Raw genomic sequence first — 19,059 nt, forward strand, 5'->3', positions numbered from 1 at the left:
ACCAAACAGGAAACAGCTTTTTATAACAGCTCTACTTCCAACAGCTCTACTTCCAACAGCTCCCTCAAACAGGGCCTAAGTCGTCTATCTAATCGCGAACGTGGCAGCAGAGCGGCATACTGATACCTGTGGGCCCATCAATAAAGCTTGGATGCGGCCCATAACTATCCGGTCTAAAGCTTGTCAATCTACGGCCCGGCCCGGCCCGGCCCAATCGAAGCCCTACATTGGCGTTACCTGTAGAGAAAACCCTAGCGTTCCGACTATAAATTCCCCTCTTCCCCAACATCGAGCCACGATACCCTCGGGCGCTCCGTCTCCTCCAACTCCACCCAAAACCCTAACCCCCTACATCCCCCACACCCCCGATGGCGGAGAGAGGCGGCGACCGTGGCGGCTTCGGCCGTGGATTCGGCCGAGGCCGTGGCCGCGGCGACCGCGGGCGGGGAGACCGGCGCGGCGGCCGGCGCGGCCGCCGCGAGGAGGAGGAGAAGTGGGTCCCCGTCACCAAGCTCGGCCGCTTGGTGAAGGAGGGCAAGATCCATAGCCTCGAGCAAATCTACCTCCACTCCCTCGCCGTGAAGGAGCACCAGATCGTGGACACCCTCCTCGGTCCCCAGCTCAAGGACGAGGTCATGAAGATCATGCCGGTCCAGAAGCAGACTCGCGCCGGCCAGAGGACCCGGTTCAAGGCCTTCGTTGTCGTCGGCGACGGCAACGGCCACGTCGGTCTCGGCGTCAAGTGCTCCAAGGAGGTGGCCACGGCCATCCGCGGGTCTATCATCTTGGCCAAGCTTTCGGTGATCCCGGTGAGAAGGGGGTACTGGGGGAACAAGATCGGGAAGCCCCATACAGTGCCGTGCAAGGTCACCGGAAAGTGCGGGTCGGTTACCGTTCGGATGGTCCCGGCCCCTCGTGGTGCTGGGATCGTTGCTGCCCGTGTCCCCAAGAAGGTTCTCCAGTTCGCAGGGATCGAAGACGTTTTCACGTCATCTCGTGGTTCCACCAAGACCCTCGGGAACTTTGTCAAGGTTTGGATGATAAAGATTACTTCTTTGTTTGTCTTCTTACTTCTATTGATTTATTGGATTGGTTGAAGTAATTAGGTGCTGAATATGCCCTTTTTCCTTTTTTATACCTGCGACTTTTTATTTTAACTTATTATTAATTGGATTGGCAACGATGTGTTTGCATCGGGTTAGCTACATTTCATCTGGTTTGTATTATGTAATGTGATGCATGTTTTGGAACAATGTTTTTAACGATATGCTTGATGGTATTCTATATGTCTGATTTAGAATTAGGAGCTTTGATATTGGATTGAGTTCTCCTTGGTCATCAAAAGTGTTTGTGGTAAATTTCCATCTGATGAATAATTTTGAAAGGAGGATGCAAATTGAGAACGACTTTCATTACTTTGCGTGGTTTAGAAAATAAAAGCTAAGGGTACTAGAGTGAAAAAAGGTATGTTTTTTTATTCTTTTGCTGTTGTCTGCAAATGTTATCTGTGGTTTTTTAGGCACTTAACTTAGTTGTTCTGTCTGTTGTTACATGGTGGTGCTACTTTAGTGTTGCTTCTGATCTTTGAAGCTTGTTTTTTCAGTGTTGGAATTCACAATGATTGTACTTTCAATAAAAGCTAGACACTTGCACAGGAATTAGAAGAAATGCTGGTGAATCTGATATTTATCTCAGCACTACAATCTTATTATTAGAGAGTTGCATGTTGGAGTCTGGATATTTTTGATTTGATTTTGACTGGCCCTCATGGATAATTTCGTTTGAGGAAATCTATGTTTCATGATTTTATTCAATTGTTGAAATTAATGGTGTTTGGCAATATTGAGTCATAGGCTTTTAAAGAAATCTGATGTTAGTTACTTATCTAAACCTATGCCTTTTTTCCTCCTATATTCGTCCCACTATATCAATATGAAAATTTGCCAACTAGTTTGTCATTGTAGTGGATATTCTTTAGTCTTTTTGCATATTTATGGCATAAGCTTCTTAAATAATTAGAAATGGTCATTTTTAGCCACTTGTTGAAACTCATCTCCATGTTTCATGTGTCATATTACCTTGATTTGCGTAGCTCATGTTCAATGCAGCTTACTTCTCAATCAACTGATAATGTTTGTTCATTGTTGCACTCTTAGACGATGGTTCTATTATTGAATGATTTTGGATGGTTCTAAAAATGAGCATTTAGCATGAGGAGTGGCATCTAATTTAAATTTTATCGAGTATTTTTTGTATTTCAATCAACTTATTTTTTTTGTTTGAAGTTTGCATGAGGCACTGCTAGTAGTTCGCTTAGTACGATGCACGGAGAAACAAAGCTGGAAAGCCTTTCGTGATATTTTATGAGGAGTCATGCTTGTTATGCAGTATGAGGCTATGTTTTGGGGCTTCTATCTTTATTCATGATAATGAGAAGCCTCCTTTTTCTATCCTTTTTTTTAATGTTACATCATGTTCTTTCTTCATTATAATATGTGTTCTAAAGTTCCATTGAAAATTTTTCTTCCTATTTTTTAGGTTTTTGATTATCATGTATTCTCCTGTAACCCTCGTCAGTATTTTTAAGCAATTAGTGTGTTTTAAATTTTTTTATTATGTAAAATGGAATTAATAAAAGCTCATGATGTCTAAATCAAACTCGCACTAGAAAGATTTAATCCTTCTAGTTGTCGAGATTACATGTATTATTGAACCTACATAGAGTGTTATTCCTATTTTCTCAACCTTATGAAAGAAATTTGTCAATTTGAAGAGTTCAGCTTAATCATCTTAGACTGCCTATTATGAGCTCAATGTAAGAAGATTAGTGTGAGAGAATATTATGGCAATTTTTGCATGATAAATTAATATCTTATATATTCTAGCATTTGTGGATTTGAAAATTATGATTGAAGCTAATAATGGTTATGAAGGGGTAAGTTCGGGGCATTAAGGTTATGAAGAATTTTAAAAAACAGTCGGTTTTGTTTTAAAATGTACATCAGAGGACAGTATGATCTAAGGAGTTCACTAAACTTTATCATTTAATAAAGTTCAAGTGTTAATATTCTATTTGAAGGAACACAGGCTCGAAATTTTCAGTGGCCTGGTTCTGGGTTCTGGCAGGGCTGGATATTTGGGAACTTGAGCTCTATATATTTTAACCTAACTGATCCAACCCAGCCTTGTGTTGCAATTTCTTCTACGTAACTTTATGTAAGCTAAATAAGGGAGGGCTGCGTTAGATTGACAAGTAGTCAGGTCTAGTTGATTTTGCTAGGTTAGTTTGAATGGTGTATAATCTGTAGAGAGATAAATTGGTTATTATATATCTTGTTGTGTTTGTATTTTGTATGGTCAAAAACATATTACATATATATAAATATTTAAAAATTTTGGCATGAACTAGGTTATGCTGCAGCAGGTTGGCTTCTGGGTGCATCTGGGTTGCTAGGCATCTCAATGCAAATTCTACCCAACCCTGGGAGCAGTGTAGGTTGATGACATTCAGGTGGAACACTGAAGTATATGTTCTCTATCTTCTGTTTATATAGCCATTGAAAATGGTGGTGCTATCATATGTTCACATGTTGGTTACCATGTTGTCATCTTTACCATTTGACATGAATACCTTTATGTGTATGATTATGTTCCTATGAATGTGGTAATTTAACCCAAATCATTTATTAACCTCTACATAAGTATCTGAATGTGTCGCATTTGCATACAGTTTAGTTTAGGATTGATTTAATATTGTTTTGATGTGATATAAAATGTGATGAATGTTGTTGCAGGCTACTTTTGATTGTCTCATGAAGACCTATGGATTCCTGACACCTGACTTCTGGAGAGAAACTCGCTTCACCAAGTCACCATTCCAGGAGTACACGGATTACCTTGCGAAGCCCACCAAAGCGATTGTTATCGAGGATCTTGAAGGAGTGGAAGCTTAGAATGCTGAGAATTTTAGTTTCTTTTTTATTTGGCAGTTTTGCCTGTCATGCGTTGTGGTTTATAGGAGGTAATCAGACCTGGATGATGCAGAGACAGCTGAATGTTTAGTTGTTATTAGAGGTGCTTGCTTTGTCGTAAGAGTTCTTTAATATATAGACAGCTGATGGGTTTTTATTTAATTTAAGTGAAATACTGATGGTGCTCCGGAGGATGGAGCCATGAGTTTTATCGTCTATGGACCATTTTTTGCCTGCCATATAGCAGGCCATCTGCTATATTGCACTTTATCTACAAAGGGCCCTTTGGTTTTAATAGAGCTTCCTTTTTTATTAAATAAACCTGTTCCTTTATTATTCCTTACCATATGAACTGAAGATTTGGGTTCGAACAGTCTCTTCTGGCTGTTCAGCACGGTAGATTTTTCCAGCAAACTGCATAGGCTTTGAATAGTGATGCTGTTACCTTGGGTATGCTTTTTTTTTGGCCGTGGCTGCTGGGGGTAAGTCTGTATGATGGCTCCCTCTAGCCTGAACAAAGTCATATGGTCATTCTTGGTTCCAACATTTCGTTATTTTTTTTTGACAGTCTTTGTATGATATTCAGAGCATGAATTCCTGGATTTTACCCCTTGCTTAAGCATTTTACAGATTTCGATTTTCCCCACAAAGGGCTGGTTACGCTACATTTAATCTGTTCAAAAACTAGTTTTAATGCTATCAGGATTCGGGACTGTCACTAAAATTTAGGGGTGGCAATCGGGTCGGGTCGGATCATAAACGAGTCGGGTCACATGCAGGTCGGGTCAGAAAATCATAAATCTGAATCCGACCTGTTTATTAAACAGGTCAGAAATTACAACCTGAACCTGACCTGTTTATTAAACAGGTAATCCGACCCGACCCGTTTAACCTGTTTAATAAACAGGTAACCTGTTTAATAAACAGGTAACCTGTTTAATAAACAGGTAACCTGTTTAATAAACAGGTAACCTGTTTATCCAACTTGACCCGACCTGTTTAATCTGTTTGCCCAATCTGACCCGTTTAATCTATTTATACCTGTTTAACCTGCCCAACCCGACCTGTTTAACCTGCCCAACCCGACCTGTTTAGACCCGTTTAACCTGTTTAGACCTGTTTAACCTATTTAACCCGTTTAACCTGTTTAACCTGCCAACAGTTAAACGGGTTAAACGGTTTAAACGGGTCAGACATCTAAAACCCGTATCCAACCCAATTAATAAACAAGTTAAACGGGTCGACCTGTTTACGACCTGAACCTGTTTAGGCCAAACTCGAACCTGTTTAGGCCAAGCTCGAACCTGTTTATGGCGGGTCGAACACGGGTCGGATTGGCGGGTCGGGTCATATTTTGCCACCCCTACTAAAATTCGTAGGATTGAACTCTCTCTCTCTCACGCGCGCATGCGCACACGCACTTGTCTAGGATTGGGTCACTAAAATTTGTAGGATTTAACTCTCTCTCTCAATTTTTTTTTTTTACCGGGTGATTCATACAATCCGTGGATGGATGTACCTAATAAAATTGGAAACTAAAATATCACGGAGCTCTTGAGGCAGCTCTTCATCCTTCGTCGATAGGGTGCTACTGGCATGGTTAGCTATATAGGTGACCGCTAATTCGTAGCTTTGTTAGCTTCTCTAAACACATGCTTCATCTAGGCAATTCTTCTGTTCCTTATCATCATCTAGATATATCGAATCAGTGGATGGCCAGCAGCAATGACCCTCGGACCTCTCTGGATCCAGCTGATGACCGTAGTTGAGTCACCTTCCAAGATAATTGAACCAGCTGAGAGCACATGCTAAGCGTGTTGAAGACCTGCCCAGGCAGCTCTCAGCTCCGCACCAGGAACCGTGCAGTCAAATAACTGACAGCCTTCCGCTGCCACGACCTTGGAGTTCGGGTCCCTAATGACGAAATCCGCTCCACCCTTTGTGCCTCCATCTAGCACTGACCCATCAAAATTGACCTTGAAGAAGCTTGGGGTGGGGGCTTCCAGGTGAAGAACACCGTACGAGGAGCTGCCGAGGTAGAATGGAAACTCCAGATATCCCGAGCTGTCAAAAGTCCTTCTAAGGAGAAAGCATGACTAATCTCTACCGCCTGCGCCCGGGCGCTCTCCGCCGCGAGCCTTGGCGACATGCTATGCTCACTGAAAGTTCGAGCATTCCTTACCAGCCATATCTGATATGCTGTGCAGGTCGCTTTAATCGCGTCCTGGCATGTCAATGGGTTGCCCGACCACCAACGGATGGTCCGTAAGAACTGGTCCCTCCGAGACCAACCCTTCCACAGCAACCCTGCCGCACGCCACGTCGCCCTCACCCATGTGCACTGAAAGAGTGTGTGGTCCACCGACTCATCGGCTCCACATGTCCTGCACTCAAGGGCAGCCTCAATTTCCATCCGCTGAGTACTGCTCTCGTCGGAAACTGATCCTAGACGACCTTCTATAAGAACAGTCGACCCTCGGATGGAGGCCCAGGTGCCAGACCCAGGTATGCCTGTTAACGAGCCGAGCCCGAGCCTGAGAGATTTGGGCTCGGTTCGTTTCACAGAAGCTCGGGCTCGGGCTCGGTACCGAGCTCTGTACTGAACTCGAGCTCGGGCTTGCTTGGCAAAATAAAGGCTTGGGCTTGAGCTCGTAAAGCTCATTTAAATTACGAGCTCGAGCCCGGGCTCGGGCTCGGGCTTGAGCTCGTAAAGCTAGTTTTAATTACGAGCTCGAGCCCGAGCTCGAGCTTGGGCTCGGGCTCAATACGAGCTCGGGTTCGGGCTCGGGCTCGATACGAGTCCGGTGGTCTGTTTTTTGTTTCCTTGAAATAGCACAGAAATAATTTGAATGTATATAAAAGAAATCATAAAGTGATAGAACAATAAACAAGTAGGAAATGGACGAGCAAGATTGAGAGATTTAATTATGCCAGCATAAATTCTTTTTGGCTCAGCGCCTTGCAGTACCATAAGACCACAGATACAAGTGCCACATGAATTAAGGGAAAGTATGAACACAAGTTGTTAAAAAGATGCATTTTCCTGAATGAAGACATCTTAAATGGTATTCATCAGATTGGCTGCCAATAAAAAGGACAAGAAAGTTTTAAATTAGACATTCATCACTGTCCCCTGCTGCTTAACTTACAAAGAGAGCGCTGCATGAGCAAGCTATGGTGACCGCCAGGTGTTCTGGATGTTGTTTGAGATAATAACCTTCATGGCTCCATTTCAGTAACATCCTGTGGCCTGGAAGGAGAAAATTGGCTATTTGATGCATCGGTTCAGCTTGTGATGCACGATAGCAATTATGGCGATGTCAACTATGGGTGTATCCTGGCTCTTTTCAAGGAACGAGCTTCGCTTTTCCCTTGGGAGTATTCCTCACCCAACGGCCACCTTGGACGCAAGTCAAACTGTATCATGGCAAACAAGCAATTAGGTGCTGTGGCTGCTAAACAAAACAAGATTATAAAAGCAAATGTAAGAAATAATTTGCAGGGTTTTTTTTCAAAAAAGAAAGGGAACTAATTTGCATGTTTCGAAATGGCAAATCAAAGACTCGGATAAGTAGCATTCACCAACCTGTTTTCAAACAACTAAGAATTGATGTTAACAGGATTGGCTCTTGCCTATATAAAAAGGTATAATAAACTAAACAAAGATGAAGATGGATAGCTGATGAACACTGCTCAATGACCCAACTTCGACAAGGTCTCGTTTTTCCTCCTAGACCGTTAAGATCAGCCGCGATCCTATCATTCTATCAAGATCAGGACTTTCAGCCGCGATCCATTGCTAAATAAGTGAAGTTCCAAACAATGTTCCAGCTAATAGGCCTAGCTCCTGAAATTGAAAAAGATCTTTAAAATTTAAAACCCAATTCCTGCAATTACATGCGATTTTTTAAATTCATGATGTCTTTCCTTTGATCTTATAATTTTGGAAAATAATCACCAGATTATGCATCAAAACTAGGGAACAAATTCGGCTGTTCAGTTTCGCATAAATTACAGCATCTGTCTCTGCAGAAAAAGATAAGAATATTAAGAAATCAAAATATAGCCATATACATCATACGGAAGCTGAAAATCAACAAAAGATTAGTCTATATGACCAAAACAAATAATAGTTACTGTAAGGACAAATAATGATCTGCAAAGCTTGTAACTAATGTCAACATCTTGAGTGCTCACTATTGAAGATTCCAGAGGTTCTGCATCCAATATTAGTACAAATACAACTGACAAATGCTAAATGAAGCATTACCTTGAGTACAAGAATAACAATAAGGTACCTCCTGCTCATAGGTGGATGAACTTGGACCAAAATATCTTTGCGAAGAAGTCATATGATCTTTATCTGCACCACTAGCTCCATCTTCAGCATTGTAATATGGACGTCCATCTATACCATAAAATGACGACCCAGAACTAAAGGATGTAGAAACCATGAACATGACTAACTTGTTTCTGTTGATCCATCAAGTGGGTTGGCAATTGTTGAAATGGTCACAGACAAAAAAAGGCAATGACAGCAAGCCCGGTCACAGACAAAAAAGAAAACATATGTTCGGCTAAAGAAAGACGACAGGCTTGGAAATCAATATCCCATTCCAACATACCTTAGAATTCCAAAACTAGGCAATCTCAAATCCCAAAACCAACTGGGAATCACATTATGCTCATAAAAAAATCTCAGTTAGCAAAAAAAACGAAGAGAACAGAGGAAAGCTCACTAGAAAAGTGATATAGAGAGGAGAGAGATGGGTGCAGTGAATGCCAAACAAAGGCGAAGAAGGTGGGTGACATCAGAATCCTTTGTATTCTAATCCATTCCAACTTTCCAAGAAAGCATTAAATTAATCCGAGAAGACGCCAAGAACTCACCCTCTCCAGCTGCACACACGTGCATCTGCCGATCCAAAAACCCTCAAAAGATTCAAAAAACAAAAAAACCACCAAAAATCCCCTCAAAATCTCGCCTTTTTTCCTCCTGCCTAAAATCAATTAATGGGATTCTTTTAATCGAGGACTCACCTCGTTCTGCTTGCAATAGTCGACGTCGGTCCAGCTATTCTCGTCCTTGATCACGTCGGCGGGCCAGCTAGGGCTGGGGATGATGGCCGAGATCGATGACGTCAGGCGAGTTTGAAATCGGCGACCGGCAGATCGGGAGGTTGGCGAGGTGGAGGATCCTGGAGTGGAGGTCGCTGACGGAGATGGAGGTTGCACCAAAAGCAGATAAGCAGAGAGATGATGGAGCAAAGAGATGACGGTAGAGGAGCAAAGAGATTTCCGTCGCGATGAGGAGAAGTGAGAAAAGAAGAGGGAACTCACCGTGACGCCGAGGAGGAGGACGATGAGAAAGAAGAGAAGCACCGCGCTGGCCGCCGGAAGGAGGAATGGAGGATGGTTGGATTCTGTCTTGGAGTTGGAGAGGAGCCGAGGAGGCTTAGCCATTTGCCCGTTTAGAAAATTAGGAGACTAGGAGAGGGAGAGTTGGGGAGGAGGGCTTTGGCCCATTGGATGCAGTGTTTGGTTTCCAAATTATCTCGACTGTTGAATTTCAAACTTTAAGTCATGGGCTCGTTTAGGCTCATGAGCTGCTCGGGCTCGAATTTAAACGGGCCTCATTTTGAGCTCGGGCTCGGGCTCGTTTGCCTAACGAGCCGAGCCCGAGCTGAGCCCGAGCAGCTCGGCCCGTTAACAGGCCTAGACCTAGGCATACTCCAGACCTAGCTCATGCTCCGGCCGGAGCACTCGGGAGAACTCCCCCACCCTAACGCTGGTCCTACACAACATGCTCTACACCCGAGTATCCGGACCCGCATACCCCGAAATCAGAAGGGACCGGACCCTCTCAGCTAGGTGTGTCCCAAACATATGATCCAACCTAGACTCATCCCAAGTAGCCCTGCCGGGGACAAAGAGGTCGCAAACTTGCAGTCCCTCCACTACCTCAATGTCAACCATAGTCGGCTAGAGTCTCAAAGGTAGGGCACCCACCCATGGGTCGTCAACCACATCGATACTCCACCCATTGCCTATCAACCATCCAGTATTCTCCACAACTGTTGGTAGGTATCTTGCGATCTCACATAAATGAGCAACGACGCCCACTGCGAATCGCCCTTACAGTGCCCGTCCGGCCATATCTGGCAGCCATGATTTGACTCCACAACCCCTGCGGCTCCATTGTGAATCAAGCTGCATGTCGGGCAACCAGCGCCTCGCACCTCTTCAGAAGAGACAACACACTGAGGTCGCCCTCACTCAACGCTAGGCAACACTCCTCTATGGTACTATGTGCATCCCGTGACCCCCTCCATACAACCTTCACAGGAAGCTCCAAAGTAGCTACTCGATCCTCATCAGCACTATTTTCGGAACCACTGTATTTGCCATAAAGTGGAAAGGCATGGAAGCTAGCACTAATCATCAATCTACCCATCATAGAGAGTGAAGATACCCTGTGGGGCACTGATCTCTTAACTATTTGTCAAATATTTTCCATGCCAATCAAGGTGTTGCATGATTTGCAGATCTCTCCAGGTGTTAAGGTTACTTGCTGAAAGTGTCAAGACCGTAAGTCCTGTCCCCAGCAGGCTTCTTGTACTACAATGTCGGCTGTACAAGCTTAACCATATCGTTTCTTCACGCATGCTATGAAATTGAATTGGACCATCCATATTTTTCGGTCTACAATTGCACGTTCCATTGTCAAGCCTATGATGATGCTGTCAAATGATGACCCTATGATGACACTGTCAAATGATGACCTTAGTGCGCTACTATGGCACACTGTCTTGCAGTTGAATTATTATGCTATGCGTTGAATAATTATGCTATGGAGTTGCATTGCAAGGTAGTTAACTAACTTGGATATTTTTAGTGTATCAGCTTGAATACGATGCAAATTTCATATTGTTGCATGAATTAGGATCGCAGTATATTTTTTTTAAAGTGCCATTTCTTTTGGTAAAGCTGATATATTATATATTTCTTTTATGGTACAAGAGTTAAGAGTACATAGGATTCATGAGCTGGGAGGTGAAAGGGAGGCAGTAGAAGCAGAGTCCCATGGCATAGTCCCTATGTGTTTGTGTTTTGCTATATAAGCAGTCATCCAGTTAATAGAGCTATTAGCTTTTTTGAAAATATGCGTCACCTCAAAGAAGCGAAGGCTAGCCATCATTTGCACATTTGGTGTCTGACATTGATAACCACTTTACCATCATAGAAGAGTTCCCCTCTAGCACAATATGGAAAGCCCTCAATGCCTTCACAATTTATGCCCATCCTTCTCATGCATTGTGCAATTCTGCCATTGGAATAATATCAAAAACTTAGATACCATTTGCTGCAATAAGGGAGCTATAAGAATTTCTGATAACGAAGTTAGCTCTATCGAATGCTCTTTTGTCATACGCTATCAAAATTGATCTCGGGCAAACATGCATGCTATTATTATCAGGTCCAAATTATGGTAAATTTGCTCAAATGACAAGGTATGTGCTTCGTATTTTTTGCTGAGCTGAGAGCAACTAGTTCATGTCCCTAGGGAAAATAAGTTCGCTTTGTCCCCTCAACCATTCCCCTCCTCACAGAAGCAGCCGTCCAACTTGGTGTTAAAGGTCGTAGAAGATGGTGACCTTATATTTGATTAAACGCACAGAAATCACGTTACACCCAACAACTCAAGGACAATATGCTACGCCCCTAGTAATCGTAGCGCCCGCAAGCGGGTCTTCTTTTCAGTTCACTCTCGTGGGTAGAGGACTTCTCGAGTTCCAATTTCCGGGTTCGGGTCGCATCTTTCGCGCGTTAGAGTGATCGTTGCGCGATCCAACGGTGGATTCGCGCGAAGGAAGGTGAATCCTTCTTTCGCGCGAAAGATACCTGGTAGATCATTCCAGCTCGCTTTAGAATCTCGCATCCAACCGGCCCAATCAATCGGCTCCACGTATGACGCCGAATGGAGCCCCGACGGTCGGAAAGCGTCGAAAAGCGTGCTATTGAATAGCTGCCACGGAGGGAGAGGAGCATCTTCGCCCTCTCCGGGTTGGTGAGGCGATTTGGACCTCAGAATTTTGCTTGGCGAGGGTTGAAACCCAACCCCACCTTAAAACTAGGGCTCCCAGAAGGAGGAAAGAAGCCGAAGACCAAACAAGAAAAGAAAGTGCCCCCCTTTCTCTCCCCCGACTAAATCTTGAGAGATCTCTCCTGACCCTCGTTGATTGCCAATTCCTTTCCTTCTTGTAGTTTTTGTTCACTCCATCTGAGTCCTAGCTAAAGATTTGATCTTGGGAAGCTACTCTTGGTGACGAGATGGCTGGAGCTCGGTCGATGGCGATCGGTTCCGTGGCCGTCGACTCCCATCCCTCCCCTTGCCTCTGCGTCGATGCTCTGCCCCACTCCAATCTCAATTTCAGGGGAAGCGGGGACGCTCACAGGATCACGGCATGCCGGAAGCCGTCGAGGTCGGCGCCGGGCTCTTTGGAGCTGAGCAGCTCCTTCGTGGACACCTGGCAAGGGCGGCGTCCCTCGGGGCGTTCCAGGAAGCGGCAGAGCAAGAGCAAGAGCAAGAGCAGGAGCCTTGTTGTCCTGGATGAACTGGGCGGGCAGTATGAAGAGGGCTTCGATGATGTTCATGTGGTAAGTGGAACTTCTCTCTAATTCCCCCTTCTTTGTTCTTATTTGTTCTGGTCCATGTGTTAATCGATATTTGAACTGAATTATTTCTACAGAATTTCACTTATATATTTGATATCTGTCATGTTTGCTGATGCCATTGGATTTATAAATCGAGTTAGAGTGCTAACTGTTGAGTTAATTAAGGAGTCCTCCAATAATCACTCGAGGCATTATTTGATTTGAGTCTAGACTAAAGATCGATGGCTGTGGTGTGCTTGGAAGTCTTTATGAAGCAAACCTTTTGAAAACAATAAAGAAAAAGAAAGATTTGAGAACATCTTGCAGAACAAAGGAGTTACCATTTAGTTAGACGCATGCATATAAGGCAAAGTTCTGTGCTGAACTCAAGAAAACAACATGGAGTAGGCTAAGAATAGAGAAATCTGCTCAAGAATCTTGATAATCTTCAATACCGTTATTCGAATATAAGGTATTGCTCTCTCTCCCTCCTTTTGAGCTTTTCTTTGTTACTCTGTTTCATGGAAAGGATGCTAGTAGAAATACTTAGGTTCATTGTAGCTTTCTGGTCAGATATATTAAGGAAATTCCATCTTGTATGAAAGGAAAAAAAGATGTGAAAATTTGAAAAATGAGATGACTTGCTACTACTGTTGGATGGAAGGCCTCATAGATTACCGCTACAAGCACAGATTACACACAGAGGCTTATTGGTCTTACTTGAAGAGATATGGGTTAATGAATGCTAAACTGAAATTTACTATGATGAACGAATATAATTCTTGTCATGGTTGATCTTGGATTCTGAATTTGATGGAGTTTTCTAAGGTGAAGAATGTGCTTAAGTGCGAGGGACAAAACAAGAAAAAGAATATATTATGTGGCAAAGAGGGTGTGGCTTGCAGTGATCTGCTGGGAGTTGGTTGCTAAGTATTAAAATCAATCAAGACATGTATACGGTATGAGGTTAACTAGAGGACGGTGTGCTAAGCTGGAGCTTATTGTGAAAGTGAGCCTTTTTTTTTCGGAAAGTAATCTAATGCATAAATGGTTCATGCTAAGGTCCCAATGCCATCAAGAAATATGCATCATGTCTGGGATTTTTGGTTAGAGAATTATTTGTAAATCATGTATATTGCATTGCATTGCATTGGATAGAGGTAAAAAATATTTTTTTTAGCTGGGAACTACGGTTCTCTTTTAATAAGTTGGGTTTCATAGAGTTCTCTACGGATCTAGTTTCAACATTTATTTTGGAACGTAAACAATTAAAGTTTACGGTGAATATTCCTTTTAAAGATTTTGATGTTTGCTAGAAAGAGAGGCTTGAGAGAGGAGGTAAGAGAGATGTGACAAGTGAGCAAGAGGAAAATGTAAAAGGGCAAGTCAGGAGGGCATGTTCTGAAGGTGTGTACTTTCCGATGAAATTCTGTATCAGGTTGTTTCTTCTCTCAAGTCAGCTTTCTATATTATGTCTTGAAAATTTTTAATGAGCTATGATTTATTTGGAGTTTCTTTAATTTTTTTTATGATTTGTTGCCAACAAAACATTAATCACACGCATAAGCAGGGCTTGTGACTGGTGCTAATATAGCTGGTCAAATCAATATCTAGTGTCTGTTAGAAGAAAGAAAAAAATAACTATTGGCCTTCAAAGCAGACAGGCTGCACAAGGTAGAACTGATGCTCATCATTCACATGTCACATGTAGTTGTTATGCACTTGATGTCCACTGCATTGATTGAAGATACATTTTATTCAAGAAGTAAAATGGAGTTACTTCTTGAAACTTTACTTCTTGAATAAGTAACTAAATGGAGTTACTACAGTGTTGATTTGTAACCTGCTTGATGTCTATGTTATAATGACTTTGCTTTTGTTTATTAACTCGATATAGCTAAATATCAGTTAGTGGACAAATGAATTATTTTTTGAAAACTTTTAAAGTTGCTGAAATATCTGTGCTGACTCTATCTGAAAAAGTGCGAGCTGATTTATTTACAGATTGAGTTGAATAAGATTCCTTTTTTTTTTCTAAGGCTGTGTTTGGTATTGAATTTCTACGGAACTTCCATTTTCAGTTCTATTATTTTCCAAGGCTGTGTTTGGTATAGGGAATAAGTGAGGGGATATCCTGCCAACCACTCCAAAAGAAGCCTAGAATAAGCCTATGCAGGTAAGTACAAAAAGTAAGAGAAGGGATCATCCTATTCCGCCACTTTGGCAGAATAGAGTTATCCTTATCCACTCTTTAAACACACAAAAAGCGAGAGTGCAATTTTGTCATTATGATAAAAATCCAAATCATTGTGAAAAATGATGTACTCATTTATTACCTGGGATCTTATCCCTCTAAACGCCAAAAGAAGACTTAACCATGAAATAGCCTACCCCTTTTACAGTACAAGAGATATCCTTCCAAAACTTATCCCCTCTACCACATGCAGCTAATATCTTGATAACTGGCTGTAGAAGATTTTATGAACATTATGGTCATGTCTTTTGTAATATTAGAGTCGATTATTAGTTTTTCTATGCATTGTTGCTTCAACGGGCTCAACTTTTGCTTGAATATGCAAGATTGGTGACATTCAGTTTGAAGCTATCTATGAAACCATTCTGGGGATCATTACTAGCCAAAAAGTTAAAACGGCCAACTTTTTCTCAGCTGCAACTTTCTCTCAACTTCTTGGATACCTACGTACATATGTATATATATCAAAGGGACTAATTCGTTTTGAGCATGCGAACATACTGATAGGATTCTCTAGTGGCAAAGTCACTTAAGAACCTTAATTCGGAGGAAATGGCTCTTCTAACTTGAGAAACTAGTTTTGATGATTCTCTTTATAATTTCTTTAAAGAATGTGGTAATTGATAACAAGGTGCTTTATAGTATTGGTGGGACAAACTAGGGAGCTTCCAGTAACATGTAATGGCATACATTATTTGAGTCACAGTGCTTTTAGCGCATTGTAAAAAAAAGCCTGCTTAAAAGATGTTGTCTGTGTCGTTCTACTAGAAAAAAGATTCTCTCGTACATTGGTCAAAGTTTTATATGCATTTTCTATGCAGGGCTGCAGTTTAATGTACTCATAACTTAATTACTATAATATGCAGAATTTATGCTGGACTTAGAATGTTGTTATTTTTCATTCATTTGCTATGTATTAAGAGAACGATCTGCAAATACTCTAGCAAAACTTAGCTGTGATCATTTCCAACATGATAATTTATTGATTAAGGTGCTAATTCCATAATCTGTTTTTCAACTTGTAAGTTATTGCTATTGCTACTCATCTAAAGTTCTGTTCTTTTCGAGTATTGGCTTAACTGCTATCTTATATGAGATGGCTGGACGCATAATTAAACAAACCTAGAGTTAGAATTTGCTGTTTTTTCAAGCGTATGGTGTTTTTGAGGCATTGACTGTGAACTTTTGCTTTTCAGCAACTTATCAATTACTTCACCTACAAAGCTGCAAGGACTGTTCTTCACCAGCTTTATGAAATGAACCCACAAAAGTACATGTGGTTCTATAAGTAAGTCAATTTATATGTGACATTTTTAGATGTAAAACTTGCAACTTATATTTATCCCATATGTTAGTATTATGCATATCATGGCCTGCATGCTTATGATTGTAAGATGTCTTACAGTTTTGTTGCAACCAACAAACCAAGTGATGGTAAACGTTTTCTACGTATTCTTGGAAAGGTAGTGTTAAATACATTTTGAGCAATCAAAATGGCAATAGTTTATGTTGACTAGTCATAAACACATTTTCTTTTACCCCTGTAAAATTTGTAGGAGAAGCAAGACCTAGCGGAAAGAGTGATGATTACACGCCTACACCTATATGGCAAATGGATTAAGGTAATGTACATAAATATAATTTAGCATCACTGCTTATTCAATATAAAAAATAAACTTAATCCTTTCTGTTTGATGCTCAGAAATGTGATCATGCGAAAATGTATCAACAAATTTCTGATGAGAACTTGCAGTTGATGCGTGAACGGTTAATGGATACTGTCATATGGCCATCTGATGACACAAACACAGAGAAGATTGGCTGATGGCTATAGTTGCAGTCGCAATATTCTCAAACACACAAGATTGGCTGATGGCTATCGTTGCAGTCGCAATATTCTCAAACATGCAGGAGACGAAATATTCTCGCTTTATATTCTAGTTGATTTTATATCACATTCTTAGTAATTTCCATCTCAGAAACTCTTATGTGTATAATGTTACACAGCTAATAAAGAATATGAATGGTACAATATATAATTATCTTATGCCAACCAATTTTCCTTGTAGGTCCGTTTGTGTTGAAATTTTCAATTAAGCTTGAAGCTGATCATTTTGGTATAGGGAAAGTAGATTATCTTCTTATGCACGAACGATGCCAGGGTTTTGTATGTATCAGCTTGTTCAACTCGATATCTGCTAGTAGATTTATTTGAGAAAATAAGAATGAGGGTGGAGGAGGAGGGGCAGAGAGAAGAGAGAGGAGAGAGAGAGAGAGCTAAATTAGGAACATATTATTATTATAATATATTATTGATAATATAAAATAACAATAATAATAATATGAGCACATAGAATTTGAATATAATAAATAATAATAGAATATTATTATATATAATATATATATATATATACAATGTAAAAATATTATATATATAGAATATTGTATTATCCAATATATAATATGAATAAAAAATATACAAGATCAGTTTATAATATAAAATATTATATATAATTATAGTGTATGGTATACAATATCGAATTGTCCAATATATAATATCTTACTATATATATATATAATCAATATCAACAAATATAATAGGTAACAAATCTTTTTTATTATAGCTCAAACACAATATCCAGTACCAGGAAAAAAAAGAAATCCAATCTCTCCCTTGGTTTTACCCTCTTTATGGGAACCTGGTAGGTGTTGGAGTTCATATTCCCATGTCAAAATGAGTTATTAGACATAAAAATGGATTGGCATAGGAAACTAATATCTATTCCCACACACCTCTCTTTGCTGCAATGCAAACGTGATCTAATATTAAAAAAGAGAGAGCTAAGCTGAGCTATGCATACAATTATAGAACTTATGTTCAGAAATATCTTTCAGACGGCTAAAAGGTTGGCTGGACACTCTCCCAAGAGTTTGCATTAATTCCAATCCTAAGAAATGCGGCTGCTGATGAATCCTTAAGATCGTTGATTTAGGGACCCACAGCAGGAGCTGCAGCAAAACCCTACCATAATGTGGGATCTAGTTTCTTAATAAATTTGATATTTTTTTTTGCTCCGGGTACAGCAATCATCTTATAGTAATGGGAACTCTAAAATTTTGACTCCACGTCCTAGTTTTGGACTCTATTTCTTCAATAAATTTTTGATGAGGAGCTAGCAGACCCACTTGCATTACTTTCTCTTAAGCATCGCCTCCCTATTTTTTTGTTTTCAATAATGCTAGTTTTTGTAGACCACAATACCAGCTATCCCGATCGTGCTCCAGAATATTTATATATTCATACCAAAAATGTATAATATGTCCGCTTTATCGAAAAAAAAGGGGGAGTGGGATAACCGGTCCCTCGCTTGGTTCCACACTACAATCGTTATGTTTGGATGAAAAGAAAAATTGCTTCCAAGACTCATTTTTGTTGAATTTATTTATTTATTTTATTTATTAAAAATCAACAAAATTAGAAAACTTAGAATAGTTTTCTAAAAACTTTTTTTTTTCTATTTTCATATAAAACTCCTGGTTTTTCTTTTTCTTTTTTTTTCATGAATTTTCTTGCAGCCAAGTGCGTATTCTTTTATTTTTTCATTGCTTTCATTCTTTCATCAAATATATAACTCTGCCGAGGCCGAATAATTAAGAATACTCCGAGACAAAAAATTTCTAAGATTTATATTTCTGGCTGATTTTTGTTGACTGTGAAATCTAAGACTCGTCTGATTGTTCGTGTAGATGGAAAGGAAAACTTTATCTAGATATATTTTAGCCTAAACTACGACACGAGACATCGTATATACATCCCAATCTTGAGCGTGGCAAGAGTGCCTTGAATGGAGCAAAGCATTCACAAACTGTGCTTGCACCTGAGTTAGCCCCCCACAGCTCTCCTGATCTGGAAAAGTAGGAAATGGACGATACGTCCCAAGGATTGACGATTTGGTCATTTAAAATGAATGACCTTAGCAATATTCGTTGTTGCAAGAGTTCAGAGCTACTCGATGATGGATTGCAAGATTGTAGAACCCATGGCAGCGTGAAAAGTGTTTAGTTGCCTCAAAATTCGGAAATTGGTATACATATTATTAAGTGTTATCCATGGGAACAATAATTTCACGTGCACTTGTTATTTAGACTAAGAAATTAAGGAGGCATGCAATGGAAAGA

At 40.6% G+C, this 19,059-nt stretch overlaps 3 protein-coding genes across 3 annotated transcripts; 2 read left to right on the forward strand and 1 right to left on the reverse strand.

Moving 5' to 3' along the window:
• Window positions 1-271: 271 nt before the first annotated feature.
• LOC103703697 (uncharacterized) lies at window positions 272-4,187 on the forward strand. Its single transcript, XM_008786643.6, has 2 exons — window positions 272-1,031; window positions 3,795-4,187. Exons 1-2 carry the CDS (start codon window positions 369-371, stop codon window positions 3,951-3,953), a joined length of 822 nt encoding a protein of 273 aa, XP_008784865.1. The 5' UTR covers window positions 272-368; the 3' UTR covers window positions 3,954-4,187.
• Window positions 4,188-6,993: 2,806 nt separating this feature from the next.
• LOC103703696 (uncharacterized) lies at window positions 6,994-9,434 on the reverse strand. Its single transcript, XM_088715424.2, has 6 exons — window positions 9,012-9,434; window positions 8,862-8,886; window positions 8,242-8,379; window positions 7,930-7,997; window positions 7,558-7,818; window positions 6,994-7,388 (listed from the first exon to the last, which is right to left on the reverse strand). The coding sequence occupies exons 1-5, from the start codon at window positions 9,432-9,434 to the stop codon at window positions 7,771-7,773; spliced, it is 702 nt and encodes a 233-aa protein (XP_088571550.1). The 3' UTR covers window positions 6,994-7,388; window positions 7,558-7,770.
• Window positions 9,435-12,009: 2,575 nt separating this feature from the next.
• Window positions 12,010-16,933, forward strand: LOC103703694 (chaperonin-like RbcX protein 2, chloroplastic). The gene is made up of 5 exons (XM_008786638.5): window positions 12,010-12,629; window positions 16,077-16,168; window positions 16,286-16,343; window positions 16,437-16,502; window positions 16,583-16,933. The coding sequence occupies exons 1-5, from the start codon at window positions 12,303-12,305 to the stop codon at window positions 16,703-16,705; spliced, it is 666 nt and encodes a 221-aa protein (XP_008784860.1). The 5' UTR covers window positions 12,010-12,302; the 3' UTR covers window positions 16,706-16,933.
• The last annotated feature ends 2,126 nt before the right edge of the window (window positions 16,934-19,059 follow it).

The sequence above is a fragment of the Phoenix dactylifera genome, chromosome 1 (genome assembly GCF_051530095.1).
Source record: "Phoenix dactylifera cultivar Ajwa chromosome 1, Ajwa_hap1_PhDact_Kaust_v1.1, whole genome shotgun sequence".
Lineage (NCBI taxonomy): Eukaryota > Viridiplantae > Streptophyta > Magnoliopsida > Arecales > Arecaceae > Phoenix > Phoenix dactylifera.